The sequence below is a fragment of the Misgurnus anguillicaudatus genome, chromosome 3 (genome assembly GCF_027580225.2).
Source record: "Misgurnus anguillicaudatus chromosome 3, ASM2758022v2, whole genome shotgun sequence".
Classification (NCBI taxonomy): domain Eukaryota; kingdom Metazoa; phylum Chordata; class Actinopteri; order Cypriniformes; family Cobitidae; genus Misgurnus; species Misgurnus anguillicaudatus.
Genome location: NC_073339.2, coordinates 2,092,822 through 2,116,671, shown reverse-complemented (window position 1 = coordinate 2,116,671; position 23,850 = coordinate 2,092,822). Strand labels below are relative to the sequence as shown.

At 37.1% G+C, this 23,850-nt stretch overlaps 2 protein-coding genes across 2 annotated transcripts; one reads left to right on the top strand and one right to left on the bottom strand.

Annotated features, from left to right (window-relative positions):
• Positions 1 to 2,355: 2,355 nt before the first annotated feature.
• Positions 2,356 to 4,891, bottom strand: LOC129445360 (uncharacterized). The gene is made up of 2 exons (XM_055206571.2): positions 4,454 to 4,891; positions 2,356 to 4,204 (listed from the first exon to the last, which is right to left on the bottom strand). The coding sequence occupies exons 1-2, from the start codon at positions 4,731 to 4,733 to the stop codon at positions 3,261 to 3,263; spliced, it is 1,224 nt and encodes a 407-aa protein (XP_055062546.2). The 5' UTR covers positions 4,734 to 4,891; the 3' UTR covers positions 2,356 to 3,260.
• A 13,130-nt stretch (positions 4,892 to 18,021) lies between these two features.
• On the top strand, positions 18,022 to 23,558 carry LOC141363565 (polymeric immunoglobulin receptor). Its single transcript, XM_073866449.1, has 5 exons — positions 18,022 to 18,335; positions 18,448 to 18,759; positions 18,839 to 19,144; positions 19,223 to 19,480; positions 23,441 to 23,558. Exons 1-5 carry the CDS (start codon positions 18,047 to 18,049, stop codon positions 23,536 to 23,538), a joined length of 1,263 nt encoding a protein of 420 aa, XP_073722550.1. The 5' UTR covers positions 18,022 to 18,046; the 3' UTR covers positions 23,539 to 23,558.
• The last annotated feature ends 292 nt before the right edge of the window (positions 23,559 to 23,850 follow it).

Below are 23,850 nucleotides of genomic sequence, written 5' to 3'. Positions count from 1 at the left end.
GAGGGTTACATCATCTGCAGCAGTAATATAATACATTTAAATAAAGCTATCTGTGTGTATTGATCTCCTACGGCTGGTTATTATGAGTCATTACAGAAATCTCTGACTGTTTCATCTGAACACAGCTGATATTCTAATGTTAGCCTAATGTTCAACTGCTGTAACTCTATCAAGAAGATAAGAAACATGGATATTGGAAAAAATAAACCCACATAGAAACAAAATGAAATATAAGAATCTGTAAAATAAAAAGGAAGATTCACTTGTACTTTGTTGAACTATAAGTTTACATTTATGAGGACTAGGTTAAACTAATGCTGGGTACACACCAAAACATAATCGGGCTGATTTTGGGCAGATTTCCCCCCTTCTGACAATATGTCCCGATTATCTTGATGGTTTACAGATTATCTTATCAGATTTTCCCTTGGTGTGAGGTGTATTAGGAGTTTGCAAATCTGATCAGAAGAACGTCTGAGCTGGCCCGATCGCGAATCGTAAATATTAAACATGTTTAATATTAATGATCAGAAATCCTGATGTTAGAATTTTCTGTGAAAGTCATTCCAAACACTATATAATTGAAATTTTTTTCTGTATATTGTCCGCCATGCTTATTCTGAAGTCTCACCAGATTTTGCGAGACTTCCTGTGTTCACAGTCGAGACTCTGGTTAAAAATCTGTTCGTGTGGGGTTTGTTATTGTCTTTGACACATCATGGCAGACCACACACTAATTCAAACAGAGATGGTGATAGAGAGGATAAAATGACTGATTGCAGCTTTTAACTCAACTTCAGAGTTACTTTTAACTCTCTGTAAGATTTAGACAATATGTACAACCAGCAGAGTTGATTTAACTCTGGGGATTTTGCTGTGTAATACGCAGTTTATGTCGTATATATTCTGAACTGTAAGTGCATTTTTGTAAATAATATATACTAGAAGAATAAATAAACCAGCTGAATTAGCATTAGTTGTTTTTGAACAAATATTTTATTTATTATTTACTGGCACACTGCAAAATCCCCGGTGTTAAATTAACACCGGCTCGGTGTTTATATGGGTACCACCAGCAGGGTGTTAAAAGTAACACTGAAGCAGTGTTAGAGTTAATTAGATAATTAAGCAATCATTAGAGTGATTATTTGATTATTGAAGACACCTGATGATAATGAGCAGAACTACATCTACAACTTTCAGTCACTGCCTTAGATAAAATCAACTGAAAAGACATCTCTCTTATTACAAACCAGACTGACTTTTGTCTACTTTGAAATTGTTTGGTCACCATTATGGTGATCTGTGGTTCCTTTAGTTGGGCAGTTTGACTCTTGTTTTCCTTTTAATGTCTTTGCAACAGTGTTTACTGAACACATTATTTGTTGTAAAGGTTGTTAAAGCAAAGTTTATATAGTTTTTATAACAGTGATTATAGATTTAAGTAAGTTGTTTACACAGTCAAAAAATTCAGTGTTCATAGAAAATTAGATGTTGATCAAATATATATTCTCTATTGGACTTCAGTAACATAGCTTTCCTCGGATCATGCTTCTCAAATTTTATTGTTAAATACTTGCTGGAAAGACTTTTTTGCCTCACGTGCAGATATCATGAATCACCCCACTAATCGGAATCATGGTGACAAACATAATGTTGCAAAGCATGCTGGGATCCACCATAGTATAAAACTCATGACTCCCATCATGCATTGCAACATAAATTATGTCACCCTTGTTGCGATTAATGGGGTGATTCATGATATCTGCACATGAGGCACAATATAAACCTTCCTGCAAGTATTGTTAACAATAAAATTTGAAAAGCTCTGTAAGTTAAAACCAATAGAGAATATATATTTGATCAACATTTTATTTTCCATGAATACTGAATTTTTGGACTGTTTAAACAATTTACTTAAATCTATAATCACTGTTATAAAAACTATATAAACTTTGCTTTAACAACCTTTACAACAAATAATGTGTTCAGTAAACACTGTTGCAAAGACCTCAAAGGCAGAAACAAGAGTCAACCCACCCAACTAAAGGAACCACTGATCACCATAATGGTGACCAAACAATTTCAAAGTAGGCAAAAGTCAGTCTGGTTTGTAATAAGAGAGATGTCTTTTCAGTTGATTTTATCTAAGGCAGTGACTGGAAGTTGTAGATGTAGTTCTGCTCATTATCATCAGGTGTCTTCAATAATCAAATAATCACTCTAATGATTGCTTAATTATCTAATTAACTCTAACACTGCTTCGGTGTTACTTTTAACACCCTGCTGGTGGTACCCATATAAACACCGAGCCGGTGTTAATTTAACACCGGGGATTTTGCTGGCAGTTTCTATAAAAGGTTTTACTGGATGTGTGAATACAGATCATGGGTGCATGTGCGCCACATCCACATTCACCTCTTGTGTATGGGTTATGGTCAAAACAAATATTTTGTAGAGATTTACTAGTATGCACTGGCATAATTTGTGCAGTTAGTGGTTGCCATAATAGCTGATATTTCATAATAAACATTAACTATTCAGTCATAATACAACTACCGTAAGCTTTGGGGGCTCACTGAAAGTCTTACACAAAAAGCTCAAAGATGGTGGTGCCCATATTTACATACAACTAATAAGGTGGATATCAACACATTTTTTTGTGCTTAAAAGCAGACTGAAATGTCTAGTATAATATTACAGATCACTATTGTGAAAACATTTTATTCTGATTCAGCCATATTATTATATTCAGTAATGTTCAAGATTAAATTGGATAACAAACACAAAGTTACTACTTACAAAAGTGACAAAACAATAAATGGATTCATCCTTCTTCTTCCTTTATTTCTTAATGCCATTCCAGCATCTACAGTTATATTCATGGCGAGAACCAGGTAATCCATACACAAGTTTTATTCAGACAAGTTAATTCATACACAAGTTGGGGGAGGGACAATTTGGTATCTCCAATTTGCCTAACTTGCGTGTTTTTGGCCTGTGGGAGGAAACCGGAGTACCCGAAGTAAACCCATGCTGACACAGGGAGAACATGCAGAAACTCCACTGGATTCATCCTAAAATGCTAATAATGCGAAAAATGCTGTACAAAAGTCTGTAGATTTCTTGAGCTCTTGAACATGATATCTTCTGGCTTGTTCTTCACAAAATAGATAACTACATCCACTGCATCACACACAATGTTTTTGGCTTCCAATCTGCATGAAAGTTCACTGAACTCATTCTGAATAAACAGAAAGCTACAATGATTCAAGTGTAGTTTGTTCTTCAGTATGTTTCTTCTGATGAGTCTTATAAGGTCCTGCTTTAGTGAATCTCTCTCCACAGATCGAGCAGACGTAAGGTTTCTCTCCAGTGTGATCTCTCTGATGGAGTTTTAAGGAAGCTAATCGAGTAAACGTCTTCTCACACTGAGAGCATTTGTAAGGTTTTTCACCGGTATGAGTTCTCTGGTGATTTACTAAATGTTGATGTCGACTGAAACTCTTCCCACAAACATCACAGTGATGAGGTTTCTCTCCAGTGTGAACTCTCTGATGATTACTGAAATTAGATGAACTAGAGAAGCTTTTATCACAATGAAAGCAGACGTAAGGTTTCTCTTCAGTATGAACTCTCTCGTGGACTTTCAGCTGAGCTTTCTGACAAAAATGTTTATCACAGTGTGAACATTGAAAGAGTTTCTCCTTACTGTGTATTTGTTCATGTAATTTTAAGGAGCCTAAAACCCTAAAGGTTTTTCCACATTCACTGCACTGATACGGGCTCTCATTGGTGTGTAAAAGCACATGTGCTTTAAGACTGTGTAAATAGGAAAATCTCATCTCACAGTGAGGACACTCGTATGGTTTCTCTCTTGTGTGAATTCTCTTGTGAACATGAAGAGTTTGTTTGGTGCTGAAATATTTGTCACATTCACTGCAGTGAAAAAGCTTTTTATTATTGTGTGTCCTAATGTGAGCATTAATATGAGACGTTGTTGCAAAAAGGTTTATCCCACAGTGCTCACAGTGAAATTTCTTCTTCTCGCTGTGTTCTTCTGAATGAAGTTTCTTCTCTTGTAAGGTAGTAAAGCTGATCTCAGATCTGGTGCAGGTGAAGAGTTTCTGTTCTGTGTGTGCAGTCAGTCGCTCTTCTGATGTTGAAGATGTTTCTCCATTCAAACATAATTCACTCTTCATATCTGCAAGGAACAAAAAAAAATCTCTTTTACTTACATTTACACTAATTATATATCTTTTCTACATTCAGAAACAGTAAAGAGTCGTCAGTCCTGTTATAATTGACAAATACATATTTGAGTTGTGCTATATAAAGAACAGAAGCCAATAATAACAGTGATGTTATATCTTCTCCATTATACCCAATGATATTAATTATATTGTATTAATTATCAAAACTAAAATGGATTCTTAAAGATCGCAAAACAAACCTGAAGGAATAAAAGCATCATTGTGATTTTGTTCTGAAGGTTCAGTTTTTATTTCTGAAGGTTCAGTTTTTATTTCTGAAGGTTCAGTTTTTATTTCTGTCGGTTCAGTTTTGATCTTCGTGCAGTCAACGGGTTTGACTGAACAAATCTTGTGCGTGAGGATCTGCTGCTGTTCTCCAGCGTTACAGACAGAATCCAGAGACTCTGTGGAGGTTTGATCAGTAGATTCCTCATCCTGTAAGCCCTGATCAGTTCCTGATTTACAGCACATCACATCCATCTCATCATCAACACTAAAATACACAGAGACAAGACTCTGTTTAAAACACTCAAGAGAGAAAAACACTGAGGATACACAAACACATCACACGCGAGCTCTTTCTTTCTTTCTTTAGTGGGTTTATCGGCGGACTAAAGAGCTGCAGAGCGCCTCCTGCTGTACTGGAGTTATATGTACGGACGGTATGCTGGTAAAATTCCCACATCTTTACAAAGCATAAATCTACACAACAAAAATGTACAAAGTGGGACACATTTATCTAGACATAAAGTGTGTTCTGGTGAAAAGATACAGAAAAATTCAGCATACTAAAAAGGATACCTCTATCATTAAATAACTGACTAACTACAGTAATATTATTATTATTAAACCAATTTCCAAAATAAAGCGAATTATTATTATTATTTCTATTGTGCTAAATTAAGTACCTGTGTGGAGAAAAATTATGCTTGTAAATCAAGTTCCAGTATAAGAGACATTGGGTCTCATTCACTATAGCATACGCAAAATGGCAAAAAATATCCAATTTAAGTGAATCTCTGCTTAAAACAAGCAAATAAATCTCAAAATGGGGTGAGAAAAAAATCGTAAAATAAGAAATTTTCTCACCCCATTGGCAGATTTGTTTTTTGCTTGTTTTAAGCACAAAATCACTAAAACTGTATACTTTTTGTCTAAAAACTAGACTTATGTTCTCAGGTCATTTTGCTCATCAAGGAAATACAATTGGTTCAAGAATTATCCTATACTTCTACCTAAAACAAGACAAAAAAGTAAGAAAGTCATTTTTTGCAGTGTATACAAATTAATTGAATATATGAATTATTTTCTTATGACTTAAACATGCAAACAATAGTAGAACTATTCAGTTAATCATCTTGCACATCAATGGATTAACTACCCTGAAAAAAAATGGAGTAGAATTTACTTGAAAAAAGCCACTTATAAGACACTATGATGATTTCAGTGTCGTTTGTTCTTCAGTATGTTTCTTCTGATGATTCCGAAGACATCTAGAATAAAAAAATCTCTCTCCACAGGTTGAGCATACGTAAGGTTTCTCGCCAGTGTGAAATCTCTCATGGGTTTTTAAGTAATCTGATCGAGCAAACGTCTTCTCACAATGAGAGCATTTGTAAGCCCAGCCAGAAATAAAAAGCTCCAAGAACGCTCCCTGAAAGCTCCCGAATGTTCCCAAAAACATTCTGCCAACGTTAAAAGCGGCTAGTTTTTTTTAAGTTCTAGGAACGTTTCTGTTGTCTGAACGTTAGAGTAATGTTACATTTTACCATTTTTAAACGTTATGACAATGTCATGTTTTAATGTTCAAACAATGTTTAAAACAACAGCTGTTTATTATATTGACTTGTTTAATTGTTATGTAAATGATAGAGAAACATTGCATTTTATTATTTTATAAAACATTATTTCTGTATGAAGTAAATATATTGCTGTAGAAAACACAATTCACTTACTAGGTTTAGATGTTGATGTTTGTTTCATTTTAAGTCACCCTTATTGTGATTAGTGTTTGTTTTAGTTGGTCTCTTGACACTTGACTTTTTGCTTGCTAGTTTTTTCCTGGTTGTGTTAACTTTGTGTTAATGCACCACATTTGTTATGAACATGCCAAGTTAATAGTGTTATTCTGTGGTTGTTGGTACATAATGGGAAAGATCATCACCTAATTAATTTACTAATCAAAACTTTATTTTCTGTCAAAAATGTAAATGAGATCCAGCACTTTCACAGCATTTTGTCACTAAGGAGTTTTAGAAACTTTGGACAAAAAATATCTGCTGTATAATTGGGATGCACAAACATTAAGAATCAGACTATGAATCTCAATCATGGTGACAATTAAATGAAAAACTTCATGCTGCAATGCATGCTGGGTATTAACAAATTACAAACCTCATTCAGGACTCCCAGCATGCACCGCAGCATGGATAAATAAGGATTTTTTTTAACAATTTTACTTGTCACCATTGTTGAGATTCATAGTCTGATTCTTGATGTTTGGGCATCCCAACTATACAGCGGATATTTTTTGTCCAAAGTTTCTAAAACTCCTTAATGACAAACTGCTGTGAAAGAGTTGGATCTAATATACAATATTGGCAGAATATAAACTTTTGATTAGTAAATGAATTAGGTGATGATCTTTACCATTATGTACCAACAACCACAGAAATACACTAATAACTTTTCATAACAAATGTGGTGCATTACCACAAAGTTAACACAACCAGGAAAAAGCTAGTAGGCAAAAAGTCAAGTGTCAAGAGACCAACTAAAACAAACACGAATCACAATAAGGGTGACTTAAAATGAAACATCAACATCTAAACCTACTAAGTGAATTGAGTTTTCTACAGCAATATATTTACTGAACATTCAGAAATAATGTTTTATAAAATAATAAAATGCAATGTTTCTCTATCATTTACGTAACAATCAAACAAGTCAATATAATAAACAGCTGTTGTTTTAAACATTGTGTGAACATTAAAACATGACATTGTCATAACGTTTAAAAATGGTAAAATGTAACATTACTCTAACGTTCAGACAACAGAAACGTTCCTAGAACTTAAAAAAAACTAGACTAGCCGCTTTTAACGTTGGCAGAATGTTTTTGGGAACATTCGGGAACTTTCAGGGAACGTTCTTAGAACTTTTTATTTCTAGCTGGGAGGTTTTTCACCTGTATGAATTCTCTGGTGTGACACTAAATGTTCACGTTGATTAAAACTTTTACCACAGACATTCCAGTGATGAGGTTTCTCTCCAGTGTGAAGTCTCTCATGGACTATCAGCCGATATTTATAAATGAAACTTTTATAACAGTGTGAACATTGATAGTGTTTCTCTTCAGAGTGAATATTCTGGTGCGATTTTAATTTAAATGAATCTCTAAAGGATTTTCCACATTCACTGCACTGATACGGTCTCTCATTGGTGTGTATAAAGACATGTTTCTGCAAATGATATTTTTGCCTGAATGTTATCTCACAGTAAGGACAAACGTATGCTTTCTCTCCTGTGTGAATTCTCTGATGAACATCAAGACTTTGTTTGCTGCTGAAGTAATTGCCACATTCAGTGCAGTAAAAAGGCTTTTCACCATTGTGTGTCCTCATGTGAACTTTTATATTAAAGGAAGAGGCACACACGTTCCCACACTGCTGACAGTGAAACTGCTTCTTCTTCTTCTCTCTGTGATCTTTTCTTCTCTTGAGTTTGTGCTGTCCGTCGTTCTTTTGATGTCGAGGACAATATTTCTCCATCCAAACATAATTCACTCTTCACATCTGAGAGAAATATGAAACAATTAAACTCTATTTTCATTTACACAAAGAAGGATGAATTGAGATTCTGTATATTGTTGTATATTTACACAGAGACAGACATCAGCTGTCAGTCCTGTTATTATAGCTAGGTCATTGCAATTAAATGAAAAACTTTATGCTGTATGGATAAAAAATGAACTTTAAAAAATGTATTTGTCACCATTGTTGAAATTCATACTCTGATTCTTGATGTTTGTGCGTCCCAAATACACAATGGATACTTTTTGCCCAAAGTTAAAAAAATCCTTAATGATAAACTGCTGTGAGAGTATAGTTCTTCCCATACATTAATGAAAAAAAAAAACATTTGATGAGTGAGTAAATCAGTTATGTAACTATCACCACAGAATTGTACTCTAACTCTACATTATCATCTTAAATGTGTTTTATACACACCAGGTTATTAAAGCTCACGTAACACACGCTGTTTCTGCATTTCTGATATTAATCTGGAGTACCTATGGAGTAGTATGACATCCTTTATATTTCTGAAGAGTCTTTAGTTTAATCAGATTTATAAAAGAAAGATTAGCTTTACCGAATCTTTCCGATAACGTACGAAAAAATGAAGAAGGAGGAGTTATAACACTGGAGGAGCGAGTACGAGTCATACAACACTATACAACACTGTTTTAACTTATGATTCACTACATGTTCGTGTCATTTATATAATATACACGCGCCTATTTCCAACATAAGACAGAAGTCTTACTTACCACGTGTAACTCGTCATGACCCGGTTCTGAAAATCCACCGCATCAAACACACACGCAAAACTCCGCTGCTAATCCGGATAATAAACTATATCCATTGTTTCCATAAGGCTGGATGTCTTCTCCTTACATCCAAAAACACACTTCTTGTTGTGCCATTGTTGACTTTTGAAATTAAATAAGGCTGAGTGGCGTGATAAGCTGTTAGCAAGCTCTAGCGTCTCCCGCTGACTGACGGCTGGGCGGGGTTTTCCGGCGGAAGCCCATATAAAAAAGTGATACGTATCGAAAACCCCTGAAACGTCAGTTAGAACCGTAATTGAAAAAAATTAGCCGAAACTTGTACGAACCCTGGCGAAGTGCATTCGGCACAGAAATACTCTGAAACACGCCCAACTGCATTTTTGACACTTTGCCTACGTTTAGCATGAGGAAACAACTCTATAACTGTGTTAATAAGTCAGAATGCTTGAAATACCATTAAACCCCCCCTTTAATATAACCAGGGTATAACTAGCAAGCAAGATGTCAAGAGTCCAACTAAAAGAAACACTAATCCGCATAATGGTGACCCAAAATAAAACAAAACATCAAAATCCAAGCCCAACAAGGGAATTTATGTTCTCAATAGAAATGTTTTTACAGAACATTGAGAAACAATGCTTTATAACAGTTTTAAAATAATAAAATGCAATGTTTTTCTATCATTTCCATAACAAGCAAAAAAGTAAACATAGAAAACAGTTGTTTTAAACATTGTGTAAACATTAAAACATGACATTGTCATAACGCTTGAAAATTCAAGCAAAGAAGAAACATTCTAAAAACATAAAAAACTGGAAACTTTTTATGTTGGCAGAATGTTTTTGGGAACGTTGGAAACGTTAAAAGAACATTCTTAGAACTTTTAAAACTGCAATAAAACATTATTTTTTGAATGTTCGGTAAAATATTGCAGCAGAAAACACAATTCACTTATTAGGCTTAGATGTTGATGATTTGTTTCATTTTAAGTCACCATTTTGGTGACCAGTGTTTGTTTTAGTTGGACTCTTGCCCCTTGACATCTTGCTTATTATTATTATTTTTTTTTTCTTATTGCATTAACTTGTGTTTATAAAAACACATTTATTATAGTAATGCACAATCAGTACAATTCTGTGGTGGTTGGTACATAATGGTAAAAATCACCATGCTAATTGTTTTACATATCAAAAGTCCTGAGGGGGGTCCCAAGGACTGAATTAAACAACAGAGAACTCTGGGCCTGTGAATTTAACAAAATGATTCTCGCTTTTCTCAAAAACTCCTTGAGCTTTCCAATGATATCGTTTGTCAAGATTTCTTTAACTCTTTCCCCGCCATTGACGAGATATGTCGTCAATCAAGAGAAAACGCTTCCCCGCCAATGACGAGTATTTCCGTCTTTCCGCAATACCGCTATTATCCACTAGGTGCAACTAGGTGCACTAGGTGCACTTCCGCAACTTTTTAAAACCGGAAGTATTGCCCTATGACAAGCTGCTGCATGTCCGTGTCTGTTTTAAAGATCGCTCTGAATGGGATCTCTATGAAAAGTCCGTCACAAAAATGGAATTATCTCTGCTTTTTGCTCAAAATGTGGTGTTTTTGCAGAAACCTACCCATATTCAAAAGCTGATTACAAAAGAACTACTAAAGGTAGGATGAAACAGTTTTTTTGTTTGAAAGCAGAGGGTCTGTTCTTTCATTTGGTATATTGTATGTTTATATATTAAGAAGAGGACATTTTCTGGAAGGCATTAAACTTTTGTGAAAATCATGAAAAACGCTGGCGCTGGCTGGCAACTTTTTTAAAAAACCCTGGCAGTGAAAGAGTTAAGTAGGTTATTATCGGTATGTCTGAGGAGACATACCTGATGGAATACAATCATGACTATCATTAAGATTGTCTTCATATTCATCTGCTGTGGGTTCAGTTTTGATCTTCATCATGAGTTTCGTGCAGTCGATGAGTTTAACTGAACACATGTTGAGTTTGGTCTGCAGGATCTGCTGCTGTTCTCCAGCGTTACAGACAGAATCCAGAGACTCTGTGGAGGTTTGATCAGTAGATTCATCATCCTGTAAGTCCTGATTACTGTCACACACTGTAGTGTCCTGAGCATCTGTGGGCTTTGACTCAGTATAACAGAGTAAAGTCAGACTGAGCTCGAAGTCCTGTGTGTGTCTGGATTTCTCTTCAGAGAGTTCGTCCAGCAGTGGCTGTGGTGTGCGGCTATGATCTCTGTGTGATGTTTGTAGGTTATAATCAGTAAAAGAAAATAAGCAGAGACACGAGACTGTTTTTACTTTCTTCTCTCCTCTTTTACTTCTCTCCTTCCCCTTTCACTACTGCCATCTAGTGGCTACACAATCAATCTGCAGACACAACATTTCCCCTTTTCTTGAAGCATTTTGGGTAAGGTACTGTCATGGAACATTACAACTTAGTATCATACTATATTTCCATTACTGTAAACAATACAGAATTAAAGAATTTCAATATTAACCAATTAGCTTTATCTATAACAAGTTTACTAGCAAAACAAATGGTGTATTAACTCCTATCATTTTCTCTAAGGAGTATCTTAATAACATTTAAACTAACTCAAGTAAACACCCAAAACAACAATTAACCTAATTGGAATCATGACTGTTCCCACAGCCTCTACTGTATCTATTTCTCTAACACAAAGTCCTTCAACCAAACTGGCTGTTTATGAACTCTCACACTCCTTCTGGGACTCGTTTGCTGTTCATTTACATGAGCATTATGCTGTACACTCATTTTTCCTTCTGGTGTTTCTCCCAGACTTAACAACACCTCATTTGGAACTCCAGTGAGACGAGACGCATTCCATTTCTTCCCATCTTCCAACAGGAAGGTATTTGGACCCACTCTCTTTTTCACCAAACAGGGAGCAGTGTACTTTGATGAACCTTTGCGAACATGCTCAGGTTTCTTAATACGCACCCAGTCCTTTTCCTTGAATGTGGGTACCCTAGCGCCTCTCTTTTTGTCTGTATAGTCTTTACATTTCTGCTGCTTACGAGCCACTGTATCACTAATCTCCGAACGCGTCTTAGCTCTCATGCTGACAGGCAGTACATCCAGTTTTGTACGCATCTTGCGGCCACGCAAAAGCTCGAATGGTGTAGCCCCTGTGGTAGCATGTGGCGTAGCACGAAAATTATGCAAGAATTGTGTCACAGCTGCCTTCCAGGGCTGCTTTTCTTGAATTGCAGATTGGATACACTGTTTCAACACTTTATTAAATCGCTCCACTGCCCCGTTAGCTTGTGGATAATATACACTGGAGTACACATGCTGAATGTTACGTTCCTCCAAGAAATCAGCAAAAGCCGTAGAGGTAAGTTGTGCACCATTATCAGACACTAAGCAGTGTGGATTGCCTTCTCTACTGAATATGGTGTCCAGGAAAGTGGTTATGACATCCGTTGTCACATGTGATGCAAAAGCTACTTCTGGCCACTTTCTGTAGTAGTCTACTAGTGTTATGGCGTAGCGGCAATCCCAAGTAGCAGACTCAAATGGTCCCACAATATCGATTGCTACCTTTTGCCATGGACCATTAGGTAGTTCCACAGGTATGATAGGTGCAGGTGCAGGCTTGGCCGTTTTGTCGTTTAGCTGACATGTCACACATGAGGCAATCAAGGTTTCTACGTTTTTGCCCATTTGCGGCCACCAGTAGAGCTCGCGAAGTCTTTGTTTAGTCCGTACAATGCCTTGGTGTCCTTCATGAGCTAAATTCACCAGTCGTGTGCGCAGAGACAATGGCACCACTAGGCAATGATCACCCCGCATAATTAGCGGACCCTCCACTGAAAGCTCATGCCTAATGTGAAAGTAAGGCTCTAATTCCTGTCTCACTGACTTCTTGTTTTTAGGCCAGCCGTTCTGAATTTGTTCACGGAGTTGAGTTAACTGAAGGCAGCTCTCTGATGCAGAAGCGAACTCAGAGGCTGACAAAGCAGGTAAGTGAGAAACAGTGGCAACCATTTCTGGTTCGTCCGTTAGGTCACTCGTCTCAGGTAAGGGGAGTCGAGAGAGACAGTCTGCTGTGGTGTTGTATCTCCCAGGGCGGAATGCCACATCATAGGAATAGCATAACAGACGGGCTGACCACCTAGCAATTCGCAAGCCAGCTCTTCCTGTGCCTTTTGATGTCAGAAGTGTTGTAAGGGCTTGGTGGTCAGTGCGCAAAACAAAATGTCTACCCCATAGATACGTCCTCCATTTTTCAACGCACCACACGCACGCCAATGCTTCCCTCTCCACAGTCGAGTACTTCCTTTCAGCTGACGAAAGAGTGCGGGAGGCAAATGCCACTATGCGCTCAGTACCATCAGCGTGTAGCTGAGAAAGAACTCCTCCCACACCATAATCAGAGGCATCAGTACTCACGTAAGTTGGCAATCGGGGATCAAACAAAGCTAGAATGGGGCTCTTAGATAATAGTGTCTTCAGTGTGGCAAAACTTTGAGCGGCCTTATCAGTCCAGAGGAAGTTTGTGTCTGTGGAGGTTCTTAAAACTTCCCGCAGGGGTTCAACCTCTGTTGCATAATCAGGAAGAAATTTACTATACCAAGAGGTGAGGCCCAGGAATGAGCGCAGTGAGGCCATGTCATGGGGAGCAGGCGCATGCATGACAGCGGCTACATTATCGGGGTCAGGATGTAATCCATTTTTAGAAATCGTGTGCCCCAAAAATTTCAAACTTTGCATCTTAAACTTACATTTCTGCATGTTTAGTTTCAGACCTGCTTTACTCAGACAGTGAAGTACCGCTTTTAAGCGAGTGTCATGGATGTCCTCTGTGTTGCCATAAACAATTAGGTCATCCAGGTAGGCTTGAACACCTGACAATCCGTGCAATATAGTCATCATCATCTTCTGGAAAGCAGGCGCGGCCGAAGCCAATCCATACGGAACACGTTTATAACGGAACAACCCGTCATGAGTAATAAATGCCGTTAAATCACGACTTTCAGGATGCAATGGAACCTGATGGTATGCTGAGGCCAGGTCTATGGTTGAAAACACCGTCGCCCCACGCAGTTCTGCCAACAGTTCCTCTATATGAGGCAAAGGGTGGCTATCTACAACTACAGCCTTATTAGGCTCCCTTAAATCGATGCACATGCGAATGTCACCTCCTTTCTTTCTTGTCACTACAATTGGGGAGACCCATGGAGATGCATCCACTCGTTCGATTATGTCATGCTCCAACAGTCGTTTTAAGTTCGTCCGAAACGGCTTGTCGGACTGACAATGGCAATCTTCTCAGTTTTTGCTGAACAGGAACGAAACCTTCTTTCACCTTCACTGTGTGTATGAATCCACTTGCGCATCCTACGATGTGCACTGGCAGTATTTCAGAATTGTCCTTAGTAATCACTGTATCACCTTCAATGCGGCAGTGAAGTGCTTTCAGCAGATCCATCCCTAGCAAAGGTGAGCCTGACTTCACGACGTAGAACGTGCCCGCTGCTGTACTACCATCATGGTAAACATCTGTAGAAAAACACCCCAACACTGGAATAGGCTCTTTAGCATAAGAAACTAATTTAACTGTTGCTGGATTGAGGGTGTATGAAGCAAAGTGTTTACGGTAAATGCACTCGGGCAGTATGGATACTGATGAGCCTGTGTCCACAATTAACCTGACTGGCTGACAATATCCATCATTAGTTTTAATTTGTACTGAACAGAGAATTTTGTCTGTCACCGTCTCAGGGTCATTCATGTATAATACAGTGAGCTCTGGTATCACAATCTCACGCACCTGTTTCTGTGGTGATCGGCAAACTTTGGCAAAGTGCCCAACTTTTCCGCATGAATTACACACTGCTTTGATCGCTGGACATGAGGGTTTATTAGCCAGATGATTTTTGGAACCGCAACGGTAACAGGAACGGCGCTGTTTCGCGTTCTCGACTGGCCGATCTGACGAAGGGAAAGGAATTGACTTTCTGTCCCTTTGTTTAGCATTACGGTGACTCTGTATAGCTCGTACTTGTGAAGTGTCTGAAAGAATCTCAGAGTTCTTTGATGCAGTCTCCATTTGTGCTGCTATTGAGACGGCTTTATTCAGAGTGATGTCAGGTTCAAGCAAAAGTCTGTCCCGAATGCGCGAAGTTGCCGCTCGCTCCACGAGCTGGTCGCGTAGCATTTGTTCTTCCATGTCTCCGAAATCACATGTAATCGAAAGCTCACGTAAAGCAGCCAGGAACTGATTAATATTTTCATCAGTTCACTGTGCTCTTTGCCTAAATTTGTGTCTCTCAGCGACAACATTAACTGCAGGAATGAAATGGCTTTTCAGCGCAGCGACAGCCGTGGTATAAGTATTGCCCGTGTCTGGTAAGGTATAAAACAGTCTTTGTCCTTCTGTGCCCAAGGCATGTAGCAGAACAGCTCGCTTTCTTTCCTCTGGCCATGCGTCACCAGTAGCATCGATGACAAGTAGGTAATTTTCAAACATTTTGAGCCAAACGGTAAATGTAAGAGAAGGCTCACCAGGGCATGGCAGAAATGGAGCCGGTAAAGGAACTGAAATCGACATCCTCGTCGCCAAATGTGATGTTTGTAGGTTATAATCAGTAAAAGAAAATAAGCAGAGACACAAGACTGTTTTTACTTTCTTCTCTCCTCTTTTACTTCTCTCCTTCCCCTTTCACTACTGCCATCTAGTGGCTACACAATCAATCTGCAGACACAACACTCTGCTCATCCACACTGAATCCAGAAATTCATTGGAGCTCTCATCAGCCACATACAATGAAGCTTCACAACCACCACATTCTTAAAAAACAACACATAGAGTAAGATTATAAATGATTTGATGTTTGATGCAAACATGTAAAGGATGTTTAAGCTGTACAAACCTCTCTTTATATAGTCGTTCATCTCCTTTTAACCTCAACATGTCAGCAATAAACAAAACAAAAAACACAGATTTCAAATTGTTTCTCCTTTGTGAATGCTTTAAAGCTTTAAGCAAAAATAGTGAAAACAATATTTACATTGCATTCATTAAAATCGGTAAGTAAGTACATTAACATAAAACTCATGTGAACACATCGGTTGATGTTTGAGCTCTTTCTTTCTTTCTTTAGTGGGTTTTTTGGCGGACTGAAGAGCTGCAGAGCGCCTCCTGCTGTACTGGAGAGAGAAGACACTCAACACTTCATTCATCTCTCATTCATTACACAAGAAGATTGATGTTTCTTTGTGGTGTGGTAATGTTGAATGATGAAATCCAAACACTTGTAATTGAAACTCAATTGTGCTGTCAAGTCCTTCTTTTCTCCCTCTTTCTCTCTGCACTAAATGGCAGTGCTGTGGTTGGATATTGCAGATAAAGGGGGCGGTATTATTGTAATTCGCCTTGCTACCTACCTCACAAAACAGGCAAATCTGAACAACCTAATTTTTCATATACTTGCAGATAATGGCTTGCCCAAACAGAGTTACTGGATTGATGTTTGTCACATTTTCTGGGTGATTGAAGCACTTGGGACCCAATTATAGCACTTAAACATTGAAAAAGTCTGATTTCACGCTATGACCCCTTTAAATGTAACTAATGCAGGTTGCGGTTTAAATCTCATAACCATTCATTAAAACAGTACTGTTTTCAAAATGGCACCTGACAATAAAACCTTTCAGTCTGCTTCAAACCAGTGGACATAATTACAGTAATGTGAGAGATGAACTACTTTTGTGGTTTTACTTTGTTTGCTAGAAACCTGAGGTGACTTTGTGTTTTCTTGTGATAAACAATGGTGTGCGTCAGAGGAAGGTGTGAGTAAAAACAGGAAATGGTTTCTTTAGCAAAACTAGGGCACAAAGGCTTCATGACCCTCATCTCACTCTGCACGAGCTTGATTGACACATTCATATTTACTGAGGTCCTCATCTGCAATCTACTATTGCCATCTAGTGAGCGATTTAAGTAATGTCGCTTCATACATTTGTCTATATAGAGATGGTTTACCCAAAAATGAAAATTCTGTAATTATTTTCTCACTACGTACTATGTTGTTACAAAACTGTATACGTTTCTTTGTTCTGATAAACACAAGAGAAGATAATTTGAGGAATGTTTGAAACCAAAATCTTCATAAGCCCCATTTACTTCCATAGAATTCTTTTTTTCTACTAGATCTGCATGTTTGTAGTTAATTTCTTATGTTTGTTTAATGTGGTGTATTACTGCAGGAGTTCATAAATCTTCTAATAGCTGAATACTATAAATTCTGCAGTGTGACATAAATGCTGTCAAAAAGTGTTTTTCCTAAAACTTTCTGTCTTATAGTTACAATAATATGTGAGAATCTTAATTTGTAAATCATGTATACAGCATTAAGTTGAGTGTAGTGCAGTAAGAGGTCTGTCCACTAGAGGCGCTGTTTGACTGTGATGAATTCAACGTTCAGTCACTGCTGATTGTGGGAGGGGCCAGTAAAGATGATTGACACTTATAAGAGCTGAATAGAGAGGACGAATGAAGAGCAGTCAGATGTGTAGAGACACACAGAGAACATTTAGCATCAAGAAGATCAACATCCTAAACTCACAATGAAGATCCTCCTCATCTTCACTTTCTTCATCATCTCAGGTCACAACTTTTCTCTTTCTGTCCTGCAGCACTCATCATGTCATCTGCTTACTAATGTCATCATACACTTATTTCATCTTACTTTCTGACTCATTTATATAACTCTACAGACAAATGAAAGGACTAGATGAGCTTTCTCACAGTATGAATCTGATTGACAGGTGCCGTTAGATGCTTTGATGTGATTGGATTTTCTGGAGGAAGTGTTCTAGTGGATTCACGGAAACTTTGGTGTAGCGACTGTTTTAAATATGTGACTAAACTAAATCCACACAGAAACATAATAAACTATAAAAAACATGTTCAGTGGATTAATGAAGGAAAATTCACTCTGTATTCTAACACATTTGAAAACCTGATGATTTACATCAAAGATCTGAACACAGAGGATTCTGGAAGATACCAGATTGGGGTTGATGACCAATGGTACACTGATATGACTCTGAATGTGAAAGAAGGTGAGTTATTTTGAACGTCTGTGAAGTATCTGCTGATCATGTCAAAACTACTGATGATTGTGAAATAAATGTCTTTATATGTGATTGACAGATTCATGTTGTGAGGCGTCACAGACAGTGATGGTGAAAACTGGAGAAACTGCAAACTTCAGATGTCAATATTCACAGCATTATAAGACTGATGAGAAGTTCATATTTAAAAAACGAAAAGACACAACCGATATTATCTACAGCACATGGCAGAAGAAAGAGAGATTCAGTATTTCTGATGACAGAGATAAAAACCTCCTCAATATAAAAATTACTGATGTGAGATCAGAAGATGCAGGAGTTTATTTATGTGGAGTTCAGCGTTACAGAGACTCCTACAGTTACTTCATTTTTACTGCTGTTCATCTCAACATTATGAGTGAGTAAAACAAACATCTCATTTCAATTCACAGTCTGAAAAATTCTCACATTAGTTTAAATGTTTAATATATTTAAACATCTGTATAATTGTCTTATGGTTTATGCGGCAGGTATTGCACTGGAACATTTGTGGGTGAATAAATCTGTTTATGTTGGTGATGAAGTCAATATTAGTTGTCAGATCCCAGAGGAACATCAAGTCATTCCAAAACTCTTCTGTAAAGAGGATGAAAATCACATCTGCCAAAACATCAACTCATCTAAAGTTAAACTGAATGATTTATCTTCTAAAAGTGTTTTTACTGTGACCATCAGTAATGTGACAGTGAGAGATGCTGGAGTTTACTGGTGTGGAGCAGAAACCACTGAGAGAGATTTAAATTTCATCTCTCTGAACACTAAAGTTCAACTCAATCTGTTCAGTGAGTAAAATCTCAATATGTTTTATCATATACATGTATGGTCACAGTTTGATCTTGTATCTGTTTGTGTGTTTTGCAGTGCCTCCAGTGTTTGGAGATGAAGGAGGATCTGCTCAGATCATCTGTCCTTATGATCCCATCTATAAATCAAAGACAAAGTATCTGTGTAAGAGCTCCACTACAGATAGAAATCCTCTCATTGAGACTGTGAGAGATGAGATGAAGATGAACAGATTGACTGTGAATGATGACATGAAAGCAAGTGTGTTTACTGTGAACATCACTGGATTGACAGCAGAGGATGCTGGGAAATACTGCTGTACAGTGAGATTAGAAACAGATGTGATTTATCTTTACACTCATCTGATTATTATCATGAATGAGGGTGAGCAACATTTCCACTGAATATAAATATTACATGTTACTGAACTTCTGTGCTGATATTAAAACTGATGTTTTTTAGAGATGATCTTGAATAAACGTGAAGGAGACAACATGTCAATTCAGTGTAAACATCATGCTGAATATCAGAAACTCTTCTGTAAAGCACATAAACCCTCAATGTGTGTAAATGATGGAGTTTCATTACAGTCAATGAGAGATAATGAAACATCTGCTAGAGTCTTTACTGTAAACATCAGTCATCTGAGAGAAGAAGATTCTGGGATATACTGGTGTGGATCTCACATCATCACTAAAGTCAAGTTAAACGTCACAAGAGGTGAGAGAATTTATTGATCTTGCATCAAAGGTCAACAATATATCAACAATTAGGTTATGATAACATTATTTCCATCCCTACTGACATGAATTGAATTGAATTCAATTAAATTTAATTTAATTTATATAGCGCTTTTCACAATTGTTAATTGTTTCAAAGCAGCTTTTAAATTGATTGATGCAGGAGAAAACACAGAATTAATTTGATGGACAGACAATTGATGGACAACATAAAGAGCAGAATACAGTGGCAAAGATTAAACTGTACTAGCGAGCGTAGCAATAATGTAACGTATAGAAGTTAAGTTTAGTCAGCAGGGAAAAAATCCTAGGGTAAAAAAACCTTGAGAGAAAGCCAGACATAGCTGATTCTATAGAGGATATACTATATAGTACATACTATTTTATAAAATTAATTTTATATCTTACAGAGTTTTTAAGTTTTATAAAGTAACACTGAAGCAGAGTCAAAAGCTGCAATCTTTCACTTTTGCCTCTCTATTACCATCTCTGTTTCAACCTAAAAATTACAACTTGTAATTTAGAGGATGATATGTTTCTCTTCTAAACTCATGACAGAACAAAATACTCAACTATTTAACAGACGTGATTTAGTAGACAAATGTTCTTTCTGACGTAATGTAAACAAAAGTCAAATAGATATTTACCACAAAAATTATCACAATAAATCTCCAGTTTGTGTTTTAGATTCATCTGAAGTCACCATTATGGTGATTAGTATTTCCTTTAGTTAGGCATTTGTCCCTTGACCTTCACCTAACTAACCCTCACTTTTAGCAATTGGAATAGTGTTTCAATAAGAGCACTTGTTCATTGATTGATGTAGAAGAAATACTATTATCTCATCTAAAATAGCTTGTTTAAACACCATTAAGATATGAAATGATAAGAGAGGTAAAGAATAAAGAAGTCAAACATATAAAATGATGCTCTATGCAAATGACACAGTATTGAATAAGAGTGCTTTGATGCTTACGTTTTTTTTTGGTTCAGAGAGACATCAACACGTAAGATACAAATCTCTCTCTCTCTATATATATATACACACGGATAAGTAGATTTAATATGGGCAGTCGATTGTTGTTGGTGAGACATCAGCTGGGCATCACGTTGAAGGAAGGCCAGAAGATCAGTGGTGTGATGACCTTCATGTCAGCAGGAACTGGGTCTGTTTGGCCTCTTTACACTGGTGCGATATTTGGTAACCAGTGTTAAGAGGCCAAATTGGGCTTATGTGGTCATACTTCTTAGATCAAGTAAGCACTCTAGCAGAGGCTTTCTGAACCAGCTGAAGCCTGTTTACCTGATTTGCCTGACACCCCCCCGAGTAACGAGTTATAATTGTCTATTCTTGAGGTCATTAAAGCATTGATAGGCTTCTCTGTATCTGATGTAGTTAGCATATGGCATATTTTTTATATATTTCTAAGATGTAAGAAGCGGCAGACATTAGATTGCTGTCAAACATCACACCTAGGTTCTTGACTGTGGAAGACGGCACCACAGTGCAGCCATCTATGGGTAACGTGTAATCTGACATATTTTGTTTGGAGCAATTTGGTTCAATAATAAGTATGTCTGTCTTATGGGTTTTAGCATATGGAAGTTATTTGCCATCCAGTCACTAATAGCACTAATACAGCTTAGAAAACTGGTGTGTTTCGCTAGGATGTGAGGAGATGTAAAGCTGGGTATCATCTGCATAACAGCGAAAACTTATGTTTTGTTTCCAGATAATCTCTCCTAGAAGTAACATATACTGTATAACAAGAACAGCATAGGACCTAGAACTGATCCCTGCGGTACACCGTATTTAACTGGGTAGTAATATGACTCTTCCTCATTTACATAAACAAAGTGATAGCGGTTGGTTAGATACAATCTAAACCAGGTTAAAGCCTGACCACTGATGCCAGCATAGTTTTCTAGTCTATAGAGTAAGATTGTGTGATCTATTGTTTCACCAAGGTCCAAGGTAAGCTTTTTACGAACCATTAATGGATTTTCTTTAGCAAAAAAAGCTTGACTTCATTTCAAATACTTTTTAAACTTGTTTCTTTCTTTTCATAAATTAAAATTTGACTGTTATTCCTTGAGATGTAAAAGTAATTTCTATTTTACTTTGCAATTAAATTGTTAATGTGTTTTTATTGTTGTGACGTCATAATGATGGTATAACAAGATGTATTCATTAAGATAGGACACAACTGAAGGCCTAGGTGTGAAATGCACGGACCACCACTGGATTCAGGCCCCACCATAGTACAGAGACAGCACTGCTTAGAGTTACATATGATATCCTTTTAACATCCGATCATGGTCAAATCTCAATTCTTATATTATTAGACCATGGTGACAAAGAAAATAGTACAAAGTTCATTATTTATCCATGCTGCAGTGCATGATGGGAGTCCTGGATGAGATGAAGCATGAAGTTTTTCATTTTATTGTCACCATCATTGTGATTCATACTCTGATTCTTGATGTTTGTGTGTCTACATACCAAACCGGTTAATTTTAAGTTTCGGTGTTTCAAAATTCTTCAGAATAACAAACTGCTATGAGAGAGCTGGATCTCATACTGTAGTATCACTTTATTGTAAGAGAAAGATGCTTCTGATAAGTGTTCAAACATTAAATTAATACATTCGTTTTCTAAATGATGATGTTTAGACTTTATCAACAGTGCTAACCACCATCAAAGAATTGCTCTATTGTCTTTTCCCTGCTGTAAACAACATGTCTTAAAAACACAGAGTTAAAACAGTCAAAAATCTATATAAGGGAAGAGTTAAGAGTCAAGTTCAACTAAAACAAACACTAATCACAATAAGTGTGACTTTAAATGGAACAAAATCTAAACCTAAAGTATGAAAATGACTCTACAAGTAAGATGTAAAATGCAATTTTAGGTTTCAGACAGAGATGGTGAGAGAGGATAACAAAGCTTTTAATTCTGCTTCAGTGTTACTTTTTAACACTCTGTAAGATTGGGACAATATATACATCCAGCAGTGTTCATTTAACTCTGGGGATTTTGCTGCATGAGGGCTTCCTGGGGCTAAGTGAGAGCTGCCTATGCAAGGGCCATCGTAGGCTTGTTTGTAGGGCCTGTTCTGGTCCAGGTCTGGGCCAGTTATGTGCTATTGTCTGTAATCCAGAACTGGGCCATTGAAGGGCCGTCATTCTTCGTTGTATGTGGGCCGAGGAAAACTGGTTGTGTGGGCCGGAGCTGGGCCGGAACAACATTGCTATGTGGGTCTATGTGCTGAGATATATGTGTTCTTGAGAAACATGTCGTCTTATAAGTAAACCCACGCTGACACAGGGAGAACATGCAGAAACTCCACACAGAAAGGCCCCTCAAAAAATCACAACTGATGATTGGTTTCATTTCGATAGAAGGCATGACGTCTGTTTCTAGAGCGCCCATGTTGGGCATTTGTTTTACATTTATGATAACAGAAATCCGTCTTTGAAGTGGCTTGGAGAGTGGGTAGATTTTTACTAATCAAAATTTGCTGATAATAACAAAACAATGTAAGAATTCTTTTCTCGATGATTTCGAGAATGTTACTATCAATATAAAATGTAGAATAGTTTTAAGTTTTATAGTTATAGGCTTGAAGTGTTTGTATGAGGAGTGGGGCTTTTTTCACACCAGCTCCAAACTGCAGAAGAGGTGTGAGTTTAGTTTTACTTTGAGTTAATCAGGAAACCACATCTGAACACAAGAGTGAATGAAGAGAGAAAGGTTGTAAGAAAGAGAAGAGAACACAAGTAAGAAAATCATGTGTTCAGAAGACCACTGTCTGTAATACTGTGTGAACTTATTGTCAGATGAAAACAGAATAAATTATAAATGAGGCACAAACTGAAACTTGCATCTCTGGATTTAATTCATCTTTTCATTTTGTTCATGCTATTGTTTTATTTTCAGATCTGTTTAACATCATCATGATTTCTGTGTGTGTCCTGCTGCTGAGTAAAACAATAATGCTGCTGATGAATTTATGGTGGATTAAAACAACAAGATGATGCTCAGAGAGAGAGAGAGAGAGAGAGAGACTCTAACACATTTTTTTTTTTTTTGCTTTTTCTGTGTGCAAATACTGTAATAAAGAGTCATTTTTTTCTGTCACTTGGAGTCTCCTGGTTAAGGGACACGATCATATGTAAACTATTAAATGTATATGTGTGAGTTTCTGATGTTTTCAGCACTAAGCTCATCAGAAAGAAGATAAATATGTTATTGTATCTTCACTTATTTACATTCACGTGTCTTTTAAACCATTTTATGCACATTCAGAACCAGATTAATTTGACTTTTTCACCCTCCTACCAACCATC